General features: G+C 61.1%; 1 protein-coding gene across 4 annotated transcripts in view; it reads right to left on the bottom strand.

Moving 5' to 3' along the window:
* Positions 1-22,134, bottom strand: part of TET3 (tet methylcytosine dioxygenase 3) — a 29,298-nt gene extending 7,164 nt beyond the window's left edge. The window contains exons 1-3 of one of the 4 annotated variants that reach the window (XM_080370064.1): positions 18,309-22,134; positions 2,826-5,049; positions 205-295 (exon numbers count right to left, since the gene is read on the bottom strand). In XM_080370064.1, coding sequence (XP_080226190.1) covers positions 205-295; positions 2,826-5,004 — 2,270 coding nt within the window. In that variant the 5' untranslated portion in view covers positions 5,005-5,049; positions 18,309-22,134. Of the gene's footprint in view, positions 1-204; positions 296-2,825; positions 5,401-6,418; positions 6,554-18,308 lie in introns of those variants that run through there. The other 3 variants (XM_080370065.1, XM_080370063.1, XM_080370062.1) reach the window with 3 other exon arrangements.
* Between the last annotated feature and the right edge of the window lie 329 nt (positions 22,135-22,463).

Genomic DNA, 22,463 nt, shown 5'->3' with positions numbered 1-22,463 from the left:
CAGGACCCCACACACCCTCATGGGCCCCCAACCACCCTGACAGGACCTCACTTGCCCTCATGAGCCCCCACATGCTTTCACAAGCCCCCACGGGACCCTACTTTGCCCTCATGGGCCCACACTCGCCCTCAGAGAACACCACAGGCCTCCCCTCCCTGCCCCCCCCAACCCTCACGGCCCCCCTGCCGGGGCCGGGGTCCTTACCGCTCCTCCATGAGCTCCCTGATGGACGCCACAGTGGGCCCCGAGCCCAGGTGGGTGTAATACGGCCCCTCGTCCTTCTCCACGATTTGCTCTGCAGAGTCAGGAGGGGGGAGAGAGATTTCAGGGTCTGCACCTCGGCCGGCTGCCCCCACAGCCGCCAGACCCAGATTCCCTCCAACCCAGCACTTCTGCATCAAAAATCAAGGGCTCTTCAAAGGCGTCTCCCCCTAAGAGCATCGGGGAAGGGAAACTGCAATTAGCAGTTTGTTAAACAGCCCGGCAGCTCCTCTTCATTGTCTGCCCTGGCAAATGCTCCCAGCACTAAAATGCCGCTGGGGAACAAGGAGACGGGGGTTCAGACCCGCGCCCATCCCCTCTGGGGACCCAAAAACCTCCCCAAGTGGCTGCAGCCCCTCCGAGGATGCTGGCAGCAACCACGGCTCTGTCCCGGCACACGGGATTTGCGCCAGCCACTGGAGCGCGGTGCGTTTTGATGAGTTCTGCCAAAAAGAAGCAATTGGCAGCGGTGGGCGATTTGGCTTACAAACCCCCCTCCTCGTCACTGGCCACCCTGCCCCCTGCCAGAACCACCCTGGGCACCCGTATGGCCCCGTTCACTGGGACCAGCCCAGCTGGATGCTGCCAAAACCACCACAGGATGATCTGGGGGCTGGAAGGTACTGCTGCCTGCTTTTAGGCTTGTCCCGAGGATTTGGTGATGCTCATGGGATGCCCCAAGCTGGCCGAGCCTGTGTAAGGAAGGAGCTGCTGCACGGGGGAGAGGCTGAAGGACGCTGGAGCTACCGGACAAGGATGCTCAAGATACAGGAGGAGGCTGGGGCTCAGGGAGAAGGATGCTGGAGCTACCAGACAAGGATGCTCCAGATACAAGAGAAGGATGCTCCAGATACAGGAGAAGGATGCTCCAGATACAGGAGAAGGATGCTGGGGCTACCAGACAAGGATGCTCCAGATACAGGAGAAGGATGCTGGGGCTACCAGACAAGGATGCTCCAGATACAGGAGAAGGATGCTGGGGCTACCAGACAAGGATGCTCAAGATACGGGAGAAAGATGCTGAGGCTACTGGAGAAGGATGCTGAGGCTACCAGAGAAGGATGCTCAGGATGCAGCAGAAGGATGCTGGGGCTCCAGCCCTGCAAGCAACACACCCCCACCCCCACCCCCACAGCAGCAGCAAACCCCTTGGGGCTTTTAGGGCACGAAGGTGCCGGTGCGGGAAGCAAAGGCTGCTCTGGGCAGCCCTGGTGGCACAAGGGTCAATCCCTGGAGCACGGGGATGCTCCAGCGCCACCGGGTGGGATGCATCCGGCGCGACGGCTGGGTCTGATGTGTCTTTCCACCCCTCCGCTCTCACCGCCCTGATTTTCATTCCTGTCATGTCTAACTGGCTGGGCGCCAGGGCGAGGAGAAAGCCGGGCTCAGCTGGGCTGCAGCTGTCCAGACAGAGATCAATACAGGACGCGCACCGAAGGCTGATTTTATTACAGCGTCTAACAGCACAGGCACCTAATAAAGCCCCGAGCCCCGACTCCTACTTAATTGCTTTCTCCCACAGCTTTTTCCTTAATAAAATGGAGAGAAGTGGCAGGGGGGGAATCGCCCCCTCTCCCAGCCTCTAAACCACGCTGCAAAACTAAAAAAGCAACCCGAATCTTTTCCTGCCACCGCGGGGCAAAACTCCGAGATCAGTTTGAGCAGCTCCAGAAAAGCCTTTCATTCGCTTGCTGTCGTTTGGGCTAATTACTGCTGCCATTTACAAGCAAATAAATAAATAATCATAAGCCCCACTAATAAAGTGCAGCTTCTGTGCTTAGCCCGAAGCCACCTCTCCCAGCGGCGCAGGGGCTCGTTTTTCCGGCTGGATGCCCCAAATCCTCATCCTGCTCTTCCCAGGGAAGACCGCAGCTCTGGTCTAAATTTGGGGGGGGGGGGGGGGAAAGAATCCAGCTCCCCACACTCGGATGGAGGCGGCTGCAAGGACCAGGCAGGAATTCTCTAGCACTTGCTACAAAACCTAACAAATGCCAACACACATTAAAAAAAAAACAAAAACAAACAAACAAACAAACAAACAAACAAAATAAAATCCAAGAGTTTGGTACTTTTTCAATGCATCCCAGTGGCATCGGCCACCAAACAACCCAGCATCTCGGTGGCAAATATGGCTCCGGGCATAAGCACGCACACCGAGCCAAAGTTTTTGGTTTCAAATAGCAGCAATAACCAGGTGAGCTGGATTTTAGGTGAATTTCGGCACCGGGGCCAAAATCTTTGGGATTCAGCTGAGCAGTTATGTGGAGGAAAAACCCAGCAGCCCTTTGGTTTTGCTGCTTTTCCAACTCACACCGGCACAGCCAGGTTGGCGTCAGCTCCACCCCGGCGTTTGCCATCCGACGGTAGAAATGGAAGAGAAAGCAGCAGGGTTTCACCCGGCGGGTGGCACATCCCCCCAAAAAAGCAGGGGCTTTGCCAGCGCAGCAGCACGGCTCTTGTTATTTACCCAGGGTAATCCCACCCTGCAAAGCCACCTCCTCAAAACGCATCCCCCCGGTGCTCACCCCCACCCCAGTAAGCCCCCCGTCCGGCCGTTTGCTCACCGACGCAGTCGCAGGTGGGGAATTCTGCTTGCGCCCGCTTGGCCGGCGTGTCCAGGAGGCTTTTGGTCGGTGTGTCCAGGTATTTCAGCGGCGACTCCAAGAAGCCGCTCAGGGTCGGCGTCAGCGGCACCTCGTCCTTGGTGGGTGTCCCGTCGGCATCATCCACGTCCGGGTTTTGGCTTTCCTCAGAGTAAAAGCACGTGGTGGACACCACAGTGATAGCACCAGAAGACTCGATTTTGATCTGTTTAGGGGACCGGGCGGTGAAGGGGGACTCTGAAAGCGGACCCTTCCCCGGTGAGAACGAAAAGCTTTTGGGTCCGGCTTGGGAAGCGCTGCTGGAAGCCGGGGCGGCGGGGGCGGCGGTGGGGGGCACTTGCAGAGCTGGTTCTGGCCCCCCTGGCAGCTCGGCAGCCCCGGGGGCGAGCGGGGTGGGTGTCTCGGGGGGCTGCAGGTTGAAATTCTCCCCGAATTCAGCTTCAAATTGCCGGATGAGTTCTTCCAGCTTGTCATCCACCATGATGGGGGTGGGGGCGGCCGGCGGGGGGGCGGCCGGTGCTTCCTCTGAGCCGGTTGAGCCCACCGGCGCCGGGTGAATTTGGGGGCCCCCCCCGGGGGCACCCCTTTCCTGAGAGTCGGGAGCCGGGGGGCCGCCGTCGAGGGGGTTGGGTGGCGGGGGGCGAGCGGCGGGCAGGGGTAGTGCAAGAGGCTGGAGCGGGAAGGCAGGCGGCGGCGGCGGTTCGGTTTGCATCTCTTCGGTGGGGGGTTCGGCGGGCGTCCGAAACCCCTCCAGGCTGATCTGCCAGAGGGGCAGGAAGAGCGGCTGTGAGTCCTTCTGCTTTGCCTTCTTGATCTGCACTTGTTTACGGAGCGGTTTGGCCAGGGGGGGCTTTTCGGGCGGCGTTTTCTTCTTCTTCTCTTTGGCCTGCTTTTCGAAGGGCTTGGGGGGCACGGCTGGGGCGCCGGGAGCCCACCAGCCACTCGGCCGATCTGGGGGTGTTGTTGCCGCCGCCGCCAGGCTTTGCTCGAGGAAGAGGCTGCGCTTGTGGTGGAGATGCTGCTGCAGGACCAGCTGTGTCTTCTTGTGCAGGTCAGGCTCCGGCGGCGCCGGCAGCGAACGGGGGCTTGCCGGCACCTCCTTGCCGGGGACTCGTTCGGGGGGCTCTGTTTTAGGCGCTGTCACTTTGCCAGCCGTCGCTTCAGGTCTCTTGAAAGCCGCCTTGATGTAGTCGTCGGCGTTACCCAGCAGCTGCTCCAGCTCTGCCATGGGGTCTCCAGCCCCCGCCGCCCCCTCGGCCTCCAGCCCCCACGCCGTCGCGAAGCCCCCCCGAGGAGGTGCTGCACCAAAAAATGGCTCCGGTGCTGCTCGCGGCTCCGGCGGGTAACAGGGCTCATCCCCTCGCTGCCACACGGCCCCCGGCGGGGCAAGGGGGCCGGGGCCGAAGGGGGCGGCGGGGGGGGGCGGGGGGGGCGGCGGCGGGGGCTGGCCATCACTGGCAGGCTGGGGGAGAGCGGCCGAGAGCTGCGTCAGGGCTTCGATGGCTATGGCGGTCTGCAGGCTGATGTTCTTCTCCTTGGCAATGGTCAACGCGCTTTGGGAAAAGGGGAGGCCGTCGGGCGGGCACGGCTCGGCGGTCTCAGGCACCGGCTGGGGGTCGATAGCACCTTCCTGGGGGGGTGGCGGGGGGTTGGCGGTGGCACAGGGCCGCGGCGATGCCGGCTCTTCGCCGAGAGCTGTCTTGATCTTTTGCTCCAGCCATTCCAGGTAGTCGGGGCACTCGGGGCCGTCGCAGTTGCAGTTGGGGGGCTTCACGCCGTGCTTGGCCAAAGCCAGCGCAGCCTTGAGGGCGTGCAGGTCCTCCCCCCTCGGCACGCCGTCTGCCGCACTCAGCCCACCTCGGCTCATCTCCGAGTCGAACTTCTCGTACAGCAGTGATGGCGAACCTGGGGGCGGTAGCCGGTAGGAGGAAACAGCTTCAGCCACCGCCGAAAAGGCCACCAGGTTCCTGACGTCTTCCAAGTGGGCTTTCCCAGCGGCGGGCGGCTGGCCCGGCGACCAGCCGCTCGGCTCCATCAGTGCGGTGCCCCCCGCCTCCGGCCGGCCCCCATTTGCCAGGCTGAGCCCGCTGCCCTCGTTCAGCCGCCTTTCTTCGACATAATTAATTGGCCCTTCTTCCATTTGGCTTCTGCTGGGTCCATCAACCGGGTCGCCCGCCGAACCTGTCTGCAAGGAAGGAGAGAGAGGAGATGTGAACAAGCCCCACCATGACCCACGTGTAATCATCCTCACCCCAATTTCTCCCCCTTTTGGTTTTTTTTTAATTCCCCCTTTCCCCATCTCTTTTTCTAACCTGGGCGATGAGCCACCCACAAAAATACTCGGCACTGGCAAAACCACGCGGGTTCTGCCTGGTGTGTAAGGAGCAGCTCAGCTCGAAAGGCGGCCAGTTTCCACTGCGCCGGCCCCGCACCGCCCACGTCCCCACCCTACCACCCGCTTTCGAAATAGCTCACGGGACAGTTCGGGATTTCCATCGCCTGCCGAGGGTGAGACGTGCGGGGTGGGACGGGGAAGGCGTCCCCAGCTTCAGCAACACAGTTTGTACCAGCGAAGGAAGCAGCAAACGGGGAGAAAAAAAGGGGAGGGGGGGGGGGGGGGTGTTGGACCTGTGCCCAAAGCAAACATCCTGGCTGGGAGCAGCCGTCCTTCGCCGGGGGCCACGGCACGGCAGGAAGCCACCGAGTTGGCTACACCAGTGCCAGGGGCAGCGCGGGGATGCTTTCACCTCGAATAACCCGGCGTCTGTATCAACACGGCTGGCCAGGGCCCCCGGCAACGCCGAGCTACAGCGCCGGCGTCCAGAAAACCGGCCGCGTGCCAAGAAGAGACCAAAACCATTAGAGCCGTCTGTGCCGACGCGATGTGGCGGCACCCAGGGAGCCCATCACCCCGGCGTCTGGGCTCGCGTGCCCCGGTTAAGACCCTCCAAAGGGTTTTGCCAAGCATTGGGGGGGGGGGGTGCCTTTCTGTGCTCTGTGGCTCTCTCCCCCCTTGGGATTTTAGTTCTCCGGCAGCGCGGTGCTGGGCGCTGGCAGCGTATATAGCAGTTTGCCGATAACCAGGGGGAGCTTCCTGCAAGCTAAAAATACAGCTGCAAAAAAAATACGACAAAGCAAGCGAAGGCTGTGGGCAGAGCTTCCTGCCTCTGGACGGTCCTACTACCGGCTCCCCGGAAGGATCCGCAGCCCAGACTTGCTGGGAGACCCCGAGTTATGCTCCTTGTTCAAGCAAGCTGACAGTGTGCGGCTGGTGCTGGTGGAGCCGTGTTTAACCCTTCAGCCGCCAGCCCCAGGCTTCAGCACCGGCGTCTTTCGGGGTGAGAGGGTGAGTGAAGCCGCACGCTTGAGCATGGCGGAGATAAGCACGCTGCTGACAGCGGCGAAACCCCGGAAAAAATGGGGAGGAACCACCCCCAACACGATCATATCCCAAAAAATCCCCCCTCCCTGGGGGTGAAAACAGAGGAGTTTCACAATTCAGCAATTAATTTGCTGAACAAATCACCGCGGCCCCACTCTGGCACAGGGCTCACCCTGGTGCTGCCGTGGCTTTATAGGGGCTCCAGCTTCGGTCCCTTCGCAGCATCCCCGGAGCCAAGCGACGGAGCCGCGAGCGATGGGACCGGTCCTTCAGGTCTGGGGAGCAAGTGCTTCGCCTCCGGTTTGTGCCGTTCCCGGCGAAATGGCAGCCTGGGCAGGGTGGGGACCACACGCCGCCTCCGCTCTCCTTTACAAACCGAGGAAGAAACAGCCTCACCCGTCCTTCCTACGCTGTCATCTTCCTCCTCCTCCCCAGCCAAAAGGGTTTTTCCCAAGTGGCGCATGGAGATAAATGCCCCCAGCCCCCTCCGAGACCTGGGGGGGGGGACACACTCGTGCCCCGAAGCGTCCCTGGCATCGCAGCGGTGACGCCAGCCCGGAGAAATGATGACAAACCTGTTTTTTGCTCTGGGTGGGGACGGGACGCAAGCCCCAAGGGTCTCAGCTGGAGGCAGGGGGAACCTGCTGGGGAAGGGCAGGGGAAGCCCCAAAAAGCAGCCACCAGGCCAGGGTGGTACCCTGGGCTGCTCCATCCCATAAATCAGGTTATCCAGCCAGGAAAATAGTTCACCCTGCGAATGCAACGTGGGAGCGAGCATCCCCCGCTGCTCCTAAAGGGTTAATCTGAAAGCTACAACCTTCCCCAAATCAGTGGGAAGGGGGGGAAAATAATATCTCTATATAGATATTTCAAAAATAGAACTATTATTTTTTTCCCTGGCACTCTCATCCAGCTCCTTTTGTTCCCAGCCCCGCGGGCCGGGAGATGGAAACCCCTCGCGGCTTCTCCCCAAAAATCGCCCCACATCCCCATCCCGACTCACTCCAGCAGCATCCACAGAAATCCCTCCATCACTGCCGTAGACACTTATTCCTGCACGCCTCGGCCCCGTTTTCCCTGGAAAAAGCGCTGCCTGCCCAAACCTCCGTCCATTCACCCCAGGAAAGAATAAAAGCCGGGATGGGGGGAGGGAAATAAATTAAAAGCAAAGCCCAAGGCTTGGCTGGGGTCAGCTGGGCGGCTCAGCTGCTGCTGGTGCCTCCCGCATCCCCCGAGAGCTGGGAAGGGGGAAGGATCCCCCCGGGATGGAAACACTCGGGGGTTGAACCTGTTCTTCCTCTTTTTATTATTATTTCAGCCCCGTTCCCAGCGCCTGCAGCGGAGGGACGGGGGCCAGGCGCTCGCGGCCGGCGGGGCGGAGGGCTCGGCCCGGGCCGTGCGGCGGGGACCCGGGTTCGGGGCCGGCTCCGGCCGGCGGCACTTACGTGTGGGGGGCGGGAGGCGGCGGGCGGCGGCGGCGGCCCCGGCCGGGGCGGGCGGAACGGAACGGGCTGTTCCAGCTCCAGCCGCGGCCGCCCCGGCCCTCCCCGCCCCCTGCAAACCAGCTGCGGGAGCCATTAGCCCCGGCGCGGCGCGCACGTAGGGACGGACGGACGGACGGCCGAGCCCCCCCGGCCCCACCGCCCCCGGCCGAGCCCCCCGGGCCCCGCGGCTCCGAGCCCCCTCCGGCCCGCGGCGGGACGGGCGGCCCCAGCCCCGCCGGTGGCCCCACAGATGGATCCCGCGGCTCTCTATGGATCGTGCTGCCCCAGAGATCCCACTGCCCCACGGATCCCGTGGCCCTCTGTGGATCCTGCTGCCCTCGGTAGATCCCACTGCCCCACAGAGCCCACTGCCCTCCATGGATCCTGCAGCCCCAGAGATCATGCTGCCCTATAGATCTCACAGCCCTCTATAGATCCCATTGCCCTAGAGATCCTGCAGCCCTCTATAGGTCCTGCTGCCCTAGAGATCCCATGGCTCTCTGTAGACCCCGCTGCCCTAGAGATCCTGTGGCCCTCTTATAGATCCTGCTGCCCCAGAGATCCTGCAACCCTAGAGATCCTGTGGCCTTATAGATCCCACTGCCCTCTACAGATCCCACGGCCCTAGAGATCCCATGGTCCTCTACAGATCCCATGGTCCTCTACAGATCCTGCTGCCCTAGAGATCCCACGGCCCTAGAGATCCTGCTGCCCTATCAATGCAGCAACCCATACATCCAGCAACCTGCATATTCAGCAATTTAATGTATCTAACAACCCTATATATCCAGCAACCCTATATAACCAACAGCCTATATACCATCCTATACATTCAACAGCTGTGTACATCCAGCAGCCCTATATATCCAGCAGCCCTATACAGTCAGCAATCTTATACATCCAGCGACCTGTGCAGCCAGTAACCATATATATCCCGCAACTTATATATTCCACAATCCCATATATCCAGCAGACCCACACAGCCAGCAATCCTGAATACCCAAGTCCTATATATCCAGTGACCTATACATCCAACAACTCTACATGGCCAGAGTCTATACATCCCCCAACACTGGGTACCCGACAGTCCTATCCATCCGCATCCCAAAGCAGCCCCACACCGACCCACGACCAGGGGACGAACTGGGGACCACACGCCCCCCGAGGTGGTGACAGCCGTCCCTCTCCTGCCCCCGCTGCCCCCTCAAAGCCAAACCCGCTTGTCCCCCCGGTATTGTTCCTTTTTCTCCCTCTTTTCCCAATTATTCCTTTTAACCCTCCCGTTAAAAAAATTCCTTTTAACCTGTGCCGGAAGAAAAACAAACTAAAGCCACCCACAGCCAACAGGTTTTCCACCCCTAGTCCTGCAAAAACACCCGCGTGCCCCCACCGGGATCCCAAAATTTCCCCGGTATAAATATTTTGGGGGGGTTATTAAATCCCTTGGCAGGAGCCGAAGAGCTCCGCCGCAGAGAACGGAGCAACTCGGTCCACGCAAATGCCCTGGAAGACGCCGCTTGGTGTCGTCCCACTGCAAAAAAATGCTGAACTTTATTAAAAGCGCAGAATTTCCGAGCCACCACGGTTAGAGCGCAGCGGCGGGGCTGCGGAGCCCTTCCCAGTGGATGGGGGGGGGGGGGGGGGGGCGGCGGGGGCAGCACGGTGGGGTGTCTGGGAGGTCAGCGGGTGCCGCTGCCAGGCGGCCGCACAGGCCGGCCAAGAGGCAGGAGGCAGCTTGGCTGCCGTCCCCACGCCGCGCCGGTGGAGCTCGGCCAGCCCCGGCACTCGCCTTGTGGTTTTCCTCCTCTGGCAACAACCCTTGGGGATGCTCCGCCGGGATGGTGGGTTGGGGGGCACCGCCGTGGGGCTGGGAGTGGGGGTGGGGGGCAGCCCCAAGCATCCTTCAGCTCAGGAGACCCTACAATAACCAACTGCCTGGCTGGTGTCACCAAAGGGCTTTGCCGGGGAAGGGAACGCCGCCGAAATCCCGCCCCAGGGAGCGATGCTCCTGGGGGGCACCGCCGCACCTCACCGCACCCCAAGGAATGGGAAACCCCCTCCCGGTCCCAACCCCCCACCGCGGACCCCCGGTACCGGCGGGGGAGGATGCCAGAGAGAAGCCAAATGGCACGGATGCCCTACATCCACACTAACCGCTCCCGCAAATGGAAAATAAAGGATATTTGGGAAGCCCGAGCGGCGAGGCAGACCCGCGACACCCCCGGCTCCCCGCCAGCCGGGGTACCCACCGCGCCGGCTCGCGGTCCCGCTGCTTCCCGGCGCCGCGGGCGGCCGCGGCTGCCTCTCCCGCCTTGTTTTCCAAGCTGTTTCCATGGCCCCAGCTGACCCCGGCGCTGGGTCTGAGCTGCTCACTCCTGTCCTCATTTAGCCCGGAGAAAAGCCGGAATAGCGCCGATGCTGAGGGAGCTGAGCTGATTTACGCCGCGGGAAGCCCAGCTCCGCTTTACACCAGGCCCGGGAGCACTTTCAGAGACACCCATATCCCTAGCCCCGCTCCAGACAGCGCTGGGACAATTATTCCATCCCCTTTTCCTTCTCACCGTGGTATGATGAGACAGTTGAATGGGATATAGTCCCGCTCCCAGCTCCTGCACTGGCCTCCCACCAGTGCTGGGAGCCTCCGAGGGAAATGGGGGATTTTTTTCCAGGTGGAAAAAAATTTGTTCCCATCTCCATCCTCCTCATTTCCTCCAGGAAAAGGTTTTCCTTTTCAGAGGGGCCACAGCAGGGATGCTTGGGATTGGGATGTTCGGAGAAGGGATGCTCAGGGTACAGAAGTCGGGATGCTCAGGGATGGGATGCTCAGGGTACGGAAGGTCAGGATTGGGATGTTCGGAGAAGGGATGCTCAGGGTACAGAAGTCGGGATGCTCAGGGATGCGATGCTCAGGATACGGAAGGTCGGGATTGGGATGTTCGGAGAAGGGATGCTCAGGGTACAGAAGTCGGGATGCTCAGGGATGGGATGCTCAGGGTACGGAAGGTCGGGATTGGGATGCTGGGGAAGGGATGCTCAAGGTACGGAAGCTCGGGGTTGGGGTGTTTGGGGCGGGGGTACTCGGGATCAGGATGCTCAGGGAGGGGATGTTTGGAGCAGGGATGTCTGGGTGAAGATGCTCGAGGTCAGGACACTCAGGATCGGGATGCTTGGGGCAGGAATGCTCAGGGAGGGGATTCTTGGGGAGGGGCTACCCGGGTGAAGACGCTGGGGTTGGGACACTCAGGGAAGGGATGCTCAGCACTGGGGACAGGCAAGCGATGCTCCAGCAGATGTTCCCACCGGAGCAGCCTTTGGGAAGCACCCCGCCACGGCCAAGCCACAGCGTGCGTTCCCACTCCAGCGTGCCTTCCCAACCACGGCGCGGAGCCAAGCCGGGAGCCGCCAGTTGGCGCGGGCAGGGGGAACGGCTTGGCACAGCGCGGAGCCGCGTCAGGCTGTGGGCCCCGGCCGGGCAGGGATGGAGTGGAGCTCTTGAAAGGCAAAAGGAGGGGGAAAAAACTGCGGCGCTATTTTTGTTTCTTGGAGTGTTTTTTTCCTCAAACACAGCTGGCTCCTCTCGTGCCTGCGCTCGGCTACCAGATTGGCGCCAGGGCCAGCTGGGCAAAGCCAAATCGCCGGCTGGCAGGGAGCAGTGCCTGCTCTGTCCCTGGGGAAGGAAGGAGAGGATGGGGAGGAAGGGGAAGGAAGGGAAGAGGAAGAAGAATGGTATAGGTAGGAATAGGAAAAAGGGGAAAGGGGAGGAAGGGGAAAGGGGAGGAAGGGGAAAGGGGAGGAAGGGGAAAGGGGAGGAAGGGGAAAGGGGAGGAAGGGGAAAGGGGAGGAAGGGGAAAGGGGAGGAAGGGGAAAGGGGAGGAAGGGGAAAGGGGAGGAAGGGGAAAGGGGAGGAAGGGGAAAGGGGAGGAAGGGGAAAGGGGAGGAAGGGGAAAGGGGAGGAAGGGGAAAGGGGAGGAAGGGGAAAGGGGAGGAAGGGGAAAGGGGAGGAAGGGGAAAGGGGAGGAAGGGGAAAGGGGAGGAAGGGGAAAGGGGAGGAAGGGGAAAGGGGAGGAAGGGGAAAGGGGAGGAAGGGGAAAGGGGAGGAAGGGGAAAGGGGAGGAAGGGGAAAGGGGAGGAAGGGGAAAGGGGAGGAAGGGGAAAGGGGAGGAAGGGGAAAGGGGAGGAAGGGGAAAGGGGAGGAAGGGGAAAGGGGAGGAAGGGGAAAGGGGAGGAAGGGGAAAGGGGAGGAAGGGGAAAGGGGAGGAAGGGGAAAGGGGAGGAAGGGGAAAGGGGAGGAAGGGGAAAGGGGAGGAAGGGGAAAGGGGAGGAAGGGGAAAGGGGAGGAAGGGGAAAGGGGAGGAAGGGGAAAGGGGAGGAAGGGGAAAGGGGAGGAAGGGGAAAGGGGAGGAAGGGGAAAGGGGAGGAAGGGGAAAGGGGAGGAAGGGGAAAGGGGAGGAAGGGGAAAGGGGAGGAAGGGGAAAGGGGAGGAAGGGGAAAGGGGAGGAAGGGGAAAGGGGAGGAAGGGGAAAGGGGAGGAAGGGGAAAGGGGAGGAAGGGGAAAGGGGAGGAAGGGGAAAGGGGAGGAAGGGGAAAGGGGAGGAAGGGGAAGGGGGAGGAAGGGGAAGGGGGAGGAAGGGGAAAGGGGAGGAAGGGGAAAGGGGAGGAAGGGGAAAGGGGAGGAAGGGGAAAGGGGAGGAAGGGGAAAGGGGAGGAAGGGGAAGGGGGAGGAAGGGGAAGGGGGAGGAAGGGGAAGGGGGAGGAAGGGGAAGGGGGAGGAAGGGGAAGGGGGAGGAAGGGGAAGGGGGAGGAAGGGGAAGGGGGAGGAAGGGGAAGGGGGAGGAAGGGGAAGGGGGAGGAAGGGGAAGGGGGAGGAAGGGGAAGGGGGAGGAAGGGGAAGGGGGAGGAAGGGGAAGGGGGAGAAAGGGAAAGGGGGAGAAAGGGAAAGGGGGAGAAAGGGAAAGGGGGAGAAAGGGAAAGGGGGAGAAAGGGAAAGGGGGAGAAAGGGAGAGAAAGAGGATGAGGAAGGAAGGGAAGAAGAGGAAGATGGAGATGGGAGGAAAGGAAACAAGGAGAGGAAGGGGAAGGGGATGGGGAGAAAGGGGACAAGGTCAGGGAGGAAGGGGTCAGGAAGGAAAAAGGACCCACCTGGGAAGGAAGGGGGAAGTGTGTGGGCCGCGGGAGAAAGGCCCAGGGCCTCGCCTCGCCTCTCGCCCAGCCCGGCAGCGTTTGCCGTCCCACCCCAGCCACCCCCGCGGGGCTGGGCCGCATTTCACAGCCCCGCTGCCAGCGTCCTCTGTGGAACCGCGCTGGGTCCCCTCCCGGCCCCTCAGCCCCAGCATCCTGCCGTCACCACCCCAGCGGAGACACGTCCACCCTGAGGAGCGCTTTGCATGGCAAACTGGGGGGAATGGCTGGGTCTTGGGGAGCGAGGAGGAAAGCCACCCCATACCCACGCACTAACCAAACTGCACCCCAATTTTCAAGGGTTTCCCTCCAGGTTTGAGCAAGGGGGGTTCCCTGCACCCTCCTGGCCCCCAGGTACAGGTTGGGGATGTGCCACCCAGCACCCATGGGTGCTGGGCTCCCCACCAGCCCATCCCTGTCCCATCATACCTGGGGGGTCCTGCAGTGTCCCCCGTTCCCCAGGACGTGGGACTCCTCACGCTACCACCGCCGCCACTGTGCCGCACAGCCCGACCTTTCGGTAGAGGAGGAGGAGGAGGAGGAGAACCGTGCACGCCGCCGCCCTCCTGCCTGACAAGCGCGGACAAGTCGGCAGCGCGATGGCCGGCGGGCAGGAGCCGGGAGATGAGTGGGAGCCCAGCCCTGCCCGTCTGGGAGCAGGGAAAACGCCGGCTCTGCCAAACCCGGAGCTGGTTTCACTGCCACGACCCGTTCCCCATGGGGAAAACATCTGGCAGCGGGTGGGAGATGCGACCCCTCTGGATGAAATCCCTTTTCCAAAGGTGGAGGAAGATGCACGGGGTGGAAAACGTGTGCCAGCGGCACGGGCACTGTCTCATCACTAGCAAAACCATTTTGCAGCACTCTATAAAAGAAAAACCAGTTTCCTTCCCCAAAATTTAAAGCTCCCCCTTCTGTTCCAGCTGCCTCCCTGGGGGCCGCTGCCGCTGAGTCAGCACCGGCACTGCTGAGTCACCGCAGCCACCTCAGCCCCAACGCCAACCGGCTCCAGCGATGAGCTCAGCCACGGGGGCTTCGGCACCTCCACGCTCACCGGCACCTCCACGCTCACCGGCACCTCCACACTCACCGGCAGCTGCGGCACCGGTACTGCTGGGCTCCAGGGAGCTGCATGGCGAAGCTTTTCCCAGCACCTCTGACAACATTTTGGGGTCTCACCAGCTTTCACCCCCCGCCCCAAAACCTCACCCATCCCCAAAACTGCACCCATCAGCATCGCCTCGAATCCAAGGCTACCTCAACGCGGCTGCCAGCTGGGCGAGGAAACCAGCAGCGTTTCAGCTCTTCCCACCCACCCTCCAACCAGTGCTGCAGTCCTCTCCGAAAACACCCCATCACAAACCTCCCGCCAGCCGGGATGGCAGCTGCCATCGCCATCCGCATCCTCCCCATCTCGCTGAAAGAGGAACGGGAATCATAAAAAAAAGGGGGAAAAAAAATAAAATCTAATTTTCCTTTTTTTTTTTTTTTTTCCCCTCCCTCCCCGCTGGGGTCATCCAGCACCGTGGGGGAAGCACCGCCGCCGCCTCCGGCTTCCCCAGCCCGGTGACGGGGCTGATGACTCACGGGGAAGGAGGGGGGGAAGCGGCGCGTGCACGGGGCCATCATGTTTGTAAACCTAAAAAAAGCCATGTGCGGGCAGGCAGCGTGCTCCGGCTGCCAGCGGCTGCAGAAGTGGAGCACGGCGACAGGCAAAGGGACAGGCGGTGGCTGCCTTGGTACCAGCATCCCGACCGGCTACGGCTCAGCCAGGTGGGAGAAGCCAGGGTTTGCATTGCGATGGCTTTAATTGGTGCAGCTTGAAGTGCCAGGGCTTTAAATCCAACAGCGTGAAGTGTGACGGCGTTAAATGCAACAGCGTTACATGCAACGGTGTTAAGAGGCAACGGCTTTAAGTGTAACAGCGTCAGATGCAACGGCGTAAGTACGACGGCTTAAATGCAACAGCATTAAGTGCGGTGGCTTTAATTGCAACACCAACTGGGGTTTCTAAGAGGCTCAGGGTCTTTAAAGCCTCTCGCCCTGTTGCTGCTCATCCCCCTTCTGCACTCGATCACCTTCCAGTGCAGCATTTGCAATGGGCCGCAGCCCCCAGGATGCTCCTCCATCCTTTTCAGCCAGGCTGGGAAGCCGGGGGCTGCAGTGACCGGGGCTGTCACCAGCAGCCACCAGCTCTGCGGTGACAAACCCTCCAGCCATTACACAGCATCCCCCGGCCTCTGCGCTGATGACTGCAGCAATTACAACTTGTTCCAATGCTTTTTTTTTTTTTTTTTTTTTACAGCTTTTTCAGTGCTTGGGGTGGCTCGTGGCTTTTTTTTTTTTTTTTTTCCTCCTCCCCTTGTTTGGCTGCGATGGAAATTGCAGGCTCTGGAGCTCGTGGTCCCCAGCTCCCCCGTTTGACAGCAAAACCTGATTTAATCAAAAGATGCGGCGACTGGATGTGCAGAAGCACTTTTTTTTTTTTTTTTCCCCCTTAAGAACTGCCATTTTAGCTGTAGCAAACAAACACGCCGCATTATCCCAGCGACACGACTCCCTCCGACAACCCAGCAGAACCCTGCCTGCAAATCCCTGCTGCCAGCCCCATCCTGCCAGCGCTGAGCATCCCGCCTCCGGGGGAAAGCAGATTTTGGCCCCGGGAGAGAGGAGAAAATTGGGGTTGAGCTCGGTTTGCGGGGCTGGCAGTGGCGTGGCAGGCAGATGTGGAGCAGGGACGGAGCTGTTCGCAGCTGTTTCACCTCCAGCCTCTTCCCGTTTCATTTCATCTCCCCTTGGATGCCGGCCCGGGGAGGAGGGGTGGGGGGGTGTATTTAAAAAAAAAAAAAAAAAAAAAAAAAAAGCTCTTTCATCCTCAAAAATGGTCTGGCACCCTCTTGCACTAAGCTCAGGGAAGCAAGATGAAAAAGCTGGCAGAGGAGGGGAGAGGGGGAGAGCGGTCCCCAGGAGGGCTGTGTTTGGGGTGCATCACCCTTGCCCCAGCCCACATCCCGAACCACGGCAGGGACAGCAAGGGGACACGATGGTGGGCGCTGGTGCTGGCCCCTTCGCTGCTGTCCCCTTAGAAAGGTTCCCAGCGCGCACGTGGAGCGAGGGACACGGCAGGGACCCCAGCACGCGCGGGCAAGGAATGGGGACCCCACGGGGACCAGGGCTGCCGGCACATGCAGGCAGGGGACCTAGAACCCCAATGTCACAGGGACAAGGACAAGGGAGCCCAGCGCAGGCCGGCAGGGGACTGGGGACCCCAAAGGCACAGGGATGGGGACCAGGGACCCTGCACATGCCAGGAGGGGAGCAGGGACACCAACGCTGAAATACCAAGGAGCAGGGAGCCCAGCACACACAGGCAGCGGACAAGGGACACCACCACCATAGGGATGGGGACACTGGCCAACACGAGACCAAGACCCTGCTGCAGTGGGGTGGGGGACAGGGGAACTCTGGCACCCGTAGGCAGGGGGTTGGGAACCCCACTGCTGTGGGGACAGGGACACACAATGCCATAGGGACAGGGGACCCTGGCACACATAGGCAGGGGACTGAGGACCCCGATGCCACATGGATGGGGACCAGAGACCTCAGCACACACAGGCGGGGGACCAGGGACCTTGATGCTACAGGGGTGGGGACCGGGGACCTGAGCACATGCAGGCAGGAAACCAAATATCCCAATGCCACAGGGACAGGGACTGGGGACCCCAGCACAGCCACAGTGCCATAGGGATGGGGACCAGGGACCCCAGCACACACAGGCAGGGGACCAAGGACCCTGATGCCACAGGGACAGGCACTGAGGACCCCAGCACATGCAGCAGAGGACCCCTGATGCCATGGGGACAGGGACTGGGGAGCCCAGCACATGCAGGCAGAGGACAGAGGATCCTGATGCCATGGGGACAGCTCACTCCCAGCATCCTAGCACTGGGGACACGCCAGGAAAAGCTTTTTGGGACAGAGACCCGCAGCATAACCGCACATCCTGGAGGCACCATGCCACCACTTTTCTGTCCTTGTCCCCAATGTGGCCAGCAAAGCCCCACCAAGAAAGGCCAAAGGAGGGCAGAGGACATTTTGCCTTGCCAAGGTCCCATCGGCTCCTCCTCCAAGCCACCTCTCCCCTTAATTACCTGCGATAAAGAGTTCAGGTCGGTAATCCGAAAAACAAACCTCGTCACAGCTAATTAGGTGCCAAAGGCCAAGAGTGGGGCTCGTTTATGGGGCCACCCTAACAACCTGCCAGGACTCTGCTCCGGCGCTGCCCATCCCTCTCCAGCATGATGCAACCTCGGCGCTGCACGGGCCGCATCCCGGCACCTTGTGGTACCCAGCACCCCGGCACCTGCGATGGGGGTTGGCTTTGCGGGGGTTTTTGGGGGGTTTTTTGGTAAAGCATCCACGGATCCGGAGGCAGCTCTGGTGTTGGCGGGTACACACGGCGGCGCATCCCGGGTGCGAGATCCCGAGCATCCCCCATCCCTCGCAAACACGTGGTGCCGAAGCCGCTCAGCGCGGACTCAAAACTTCGGGGCGGCCGCGCGTTTCGCCACGCTCTCCCTGACCTCAGCCATGTCCCCTGATGACATCCGCAGCCGGCGGGATGCTGCCCGTTGCCAAATCCCACCGCTCACAGCACCGGGAGAACCCAAACCACCACCTTGGCTGGTGGATGAGACCCCCCCCCAAAAAAACAAAAAGAGGACAAGCTGCGTTTTCTCCCCACCTCCATCCTACCCTCCCTGGTTATTGCCGGCGTGACACAAAGCAGGGGACAGACCCCGCCGGACCCCGTGTCCTCGTCACGGCGAGGGATGACAGCTGCCAGTGGCCGGGTGACGTCAGGGTGACGTCACACCAGGGGAGCCTCATTGCCCTTGTTAGCATCACCCCGTACCTCTGAGCTCAGCACATTTCGAGGATGCAGGGGAGAGGATGAATAAAAATAATAATTTACAAAAAAAAAAAAAAAAAAAAAAAGAAAAAAAGAAAAAAAAGGTCGAAAGGAACGGGGGAATAGAGATGGGGGGGGGGGTTTTAGGCGTTAGGCTTATCCACATACACACACACACCGCCCCCCGCCCCCAGGCTGGTGCTGGAGGGGAAGAAAAGGGGTAAAAGAAGGAAAAAAGGGAAAAATGCTGCCGGGAAGGGGGGCAGGGCCGGGCCGGGCGGTGCGTGTGTGTGTCCCCCGCCGCTTTGTCCTCAGGCCCCACCGCCCCCGCGCCCCCTCCGCGCCCGCGGGGCCGCCACCGCGGGGGGGGGGGGGGACACGGACGGACACGGCCCGGCCGGACCGCACGTCGGGGGGGAGCGGGAGGGCTGCGGGGGGCGCAGGGGGGGTGGGGGTGCAGGGGGGTGCGGGTGCAGGGGGGTACTCACCTCGCCGCTGCCCCCGCCGCGGCCCCCGCGCAGCCCCCGCCGGGCCCCGCACGGATCCGGCCCTCAGGAGGAAGCCATCTTGTCTGCCTCTGCGCCGCGCTCCCTCACCGCCGCCCTGCTGCAGCCGGGGGGGGGGCTGGCCGGCGCATCTCTTCCTCGCCCCCCTCCTCCTCCTCCTTCTCCTCCTTCCTCCTCCTTCCTCCTCCTCCCTCCGCGCAGCTGCCCCCCCCTCCACGCGCGGCTCCCCCCCCCCCCGCCCCACGCAGCGCGACGCCGCCCGCGCGCTCCCCCCGCCGGGGCTGCGCAGGAGCGGGGGGGGGGAGGGGGGAGCGGGGGGGGGGAGGGGGGGGAGGGGGGGCTGGAGGAGGGGGTACAGGCACGGGCACGCACGCAGATCCCTCCCCCCCCAAAAAAAAAAAAAAAAATGGGGTGAAGGACCCTAAACCCCACTCGTGTTGTGCCCCCCCTCACCGGGAAACTGAGGCAGGGCCGGGACCCCCAGCGTGGGGGGGAGGGGGGAGGTGGGGCTGGAGAGGGGGGAGCACGGGCATGCACGCCGACCCCTCCCCCCCCACCAAAATAAAAATAAATGGGGTGAAGGACCCTAAACCCCACTCGTGTTGTGCCCCCCTCACTGGGAAACTGAGGCAGGGGCCGGGACCCCCGGGGGGGGGGGCTGGAGGGGGGGGGGGAGCACAGGCACACATGCCGACCCCTCCCCTCCCCCCCAAAAAAATATCAATAATGGGGTAAGGGACCCCAACCCTCACTCATGCCCCCCCCCCCCCAGGAAAATGAGGCAGGGGCTGGGCCAGGGGGGTGGGGGGGGGGGGCTGGAGCCGGGGGGGGGAGGCTGGAGCTGGGGGGGGGGCACAGGCAGACACGTGGACCCCTCACACACACACCAAAAAAAAAAAAAATGGGGTAAAGGACCCCAACCCCCACTCGTGTTGTGCCCCCCCTCACCGGGAAACTGAGGCAGCGGCCGGGACCCCCAGGGTGTGTGGGGGAGGCCCAGACCCCCACTTTGCACCCCCACCCCATTATTTTCCCTCCTTAATTTAGGGGCATCGTTAATTTGGGGCCATTCATCTGGGGACATCATTAATTTGGGGACATTAATAATTTGGGGGTGAATTTGGGGCCCTCGTTAATTTGGGGCCTGCAATTTGGGGACATTGTTAATTTGGGGATAAATTTGGGGTCCTTGTTAATTTGGAGACATTGTTAACTTGGGGACATTGATTTGAGGCCCCTATTAATTTGGGGACATTGTTAATTTGGGGATGTTAATTTAGGGCCTGTTAATTTGGGGATGAATTTGGGACCCTGGTTAATTTGGGGCCCTCGTGAATTTGGGGCCATTGTTAGTTTGGGGCCAAATCTGGGGTCTTTGTTAATTTGGGGCCCTCAGTAATTTGGGGACATTGTTAATTTGGGGATGAATTTGGGGCCCTCAGTAATTTGGGGACATTGTTAATTTGGAGACATTGTTAATTTGGGGACGAATTTGGGCTCCTCAGTAATTCGGGGCCCTCATGAGTTTGGGGACGTTGTTAATTTGGGGATGAATTTGGCGTCCTCAGTAATTTAGGGCCCTCATTAATTTGAGGACATTGTTAATCTGGGCTCTTCGTTTATTCGAGGCTCACATTAATTCGGGGACATTAATTTGGGGACATTGTTAACTCAGGGACATCAGAGCTTGGCGAGGTTGAAATCCCGCAGGAGAAGCCGCCCGGCTGCCCCTTCTCCCCAAAATCTGGACCCGGGGTGGGGGAAGGGCATTTTCCCATGGGAAAAGCGGTAGGAACAGGCTGGCAAAAGGGTTAAACCGGGCTGGAACCCTTCAAACAGCCCTGATGGGATCAGCTCCAGCTTTTCCAACCCCTGTCTGGATGCACCCCGATATTTGGGGGGGGGGGGGGGGTTTGAAAAAGGGGGATGGGGAAGCAAATCCCCCCGCAAAGCTTTCCCCATCCCAGGTGATGGGATGCTCCACATTTGGAATTTTCTGAGCCTATTCCCCGCCGAATTGTTAGCAAAACGTCTGCAAACTCAATGATCCCAAAGGTTTCCCAGGAGCATCCCGGGAAAAGATGTTTTTGAAAGGGATTTGCAGCAGATGGAGCGATCCGAGGAGCCCCAGGCCTGCGGAACGCTGGCGGGATGGATAAACCAGATGCCGAGTCCTGGTGGAAAATGCAACGGTGGAGCCGACATCCCCATCCCTGGGATATTTGCTCCAGCTCGTCTCTTCCCGAAAAGGCCACGCGTGAACCGGGAGACCACCGGGATCCCACCAGGATCTGAACTTTGCTCCAAGCAGACTCCCATGGGAATAAATGGGATAAAGCAAGTGCTGGGAGGTGGTTTTCTCCCAGTTTCCAACTGGGCTGCAAACCCCCTTTGCCCGGCCAAGCTCGGCATCGCCATGCAACAGGTCGCTGGAAAAATACACGGCAGGGATTTAACCGACGGCGGGGATTTAACCAACGCAGACACCTCCTTCCTCCCACCCTCCTCCTCCTGGGCCGGACAGGGCAGCGCATCCACCCGGCGATTTGCTCCCAAGTCATTCCAGACGGGAAATATTTTCAGCAGAGGCATGGCAACTGCGAGCATCGCTCCGGATTAGCAGGGGCCACCCCCCCGGCCAGCGGGTGGTGGTCCTTCAGGTGACACCGGGATGCATCCACCGCAAAGGTGACAAACCCCGGCCAGTCCTTCATCCCACCCATCATCCTGGTGTTTTTTTGGAGATGCCAGATCTGGTTTGGAATGATTTCGTGCCGGTGACCAAAAAAAAAACCACCCATCCACCCCAAGGGAAACCCCTCGAGATGGACAAATTTAGTAACTTTTTATTAGCGATGCTTGAAATGAGATTATCCCTAATCTCCGGCGCTGCCAAAGGCAGTTACGGGCTTTCATTTCCCAACGCCGGGAACGTGCCGGGGACACCTTGAGCTGCGTCATGTCCCGTCACCACCTGGCAAAAGGGTTTGGGGATCCCGCTGGAACCGTTCCTGCCGGGAATGGAGCCTCCCGTGGGGTTTAAGGTTTGTTTTTCCCAAAAAATTGGCTCAGAGCATCCCCCCCTCCACCGGCGCCTATCTTTGCCGGGCAGTTTGGGCGGCTTGGGTGGGAATCCGGCAGCTCTGCGGCGCTGAGCGAGGCTCGGCCGTATATTCTGCTGCGGTAATGAGCACATTCCCAAGATGTTGATTAGTTATGCAAATGGCAAAGGCATGGAGAGCAGTGTGGGGAGGGTGGGAGAGGGTCCGGTGGTGGCGTGGGATGGGGCACGGAGCAAAACCTCGACCGCTGGTGTCTTCCCTCTCCCAAACCTCATGGATGGGGATGCGTTGCCCGGCGTGGAAATCACACCCTGCGGGCGACGGCGGTGCAAGGGGAGACGCCGGCGTTCCCAGGCCCAACCGAGCCGGAGGAACGGGCAGAACCAGTGCCGGGAAAGGGGCTGGCTCCCCAGCTCGCTTTGGCTGCCAAACCGGGAACGGCGCTGGGACATGGGAACGGCGGCACGCCCCTCACACCACCGCGGCCAGCCCAGGGCCAGCAGCCACCCACCAGCACGTGGGGTCCCGGGGGAATCCCACTGGCCCTGGCTCCAGCAGCAGCCCTATAAATCCCCCTTTTTAGCGTGCCCACCCCGGAAAAGTGCCGAGGCTCAAATCGCCACCGTCAGCCGTTTTCACCGGCGCTTCGCCAAGGGCAAAGTCCTTCCCCCTTGCCCTGCCATGTGCCAAGTCCCCACTGCCGCATCCCGTCATCCCACCGGCCAAACCTCCCGGATACAACTCGGAGGCGCAAGGCAGCCGCTCACACACACCTCCTGCCCCCCCCCCCCAGTCCCCAAAAAGCAAAGCAGCACCCCAAAAAATTAAAACAAACCCCAAGTAGGAGCTGTTTCTCCTGCCCCACCTCCCCCCTCATGGAGACACCCCCCCCAGCCGGAGCAGCCCCCCCACCTGCTTGGGCACGATATTAGAAATCCTGGCTACACCCCCCCCCCAGCTGGTAAAACCAGAAGTGCTGAAGGCAGGCAGTGGAATTTTTGGTGGAGAAAATGCCGTGACTTGTCAGCTTGGCGATGCTTTGCCCTCCCCCCATGCCCCCTTCCTCACCATCCCC

The sequence above is a fragment of the Falco punctatus genome (genome assembly GCF_963210335.1).
Source record: "Falco punctatus genome assembly, chromosome: 20".
Classification (NCBI taxonomy): domain Eukaryota; kingdom Metazoa; phylum Chordata; class Aves; order Falconiformes; family Falconidae; genus Falco; species Falco punctatus.
The sequence above is the reverse complement of the archived record's forward strand: the minus strand, read 5'-3'. Positions and strand labels throughout refer to the sequence as shown.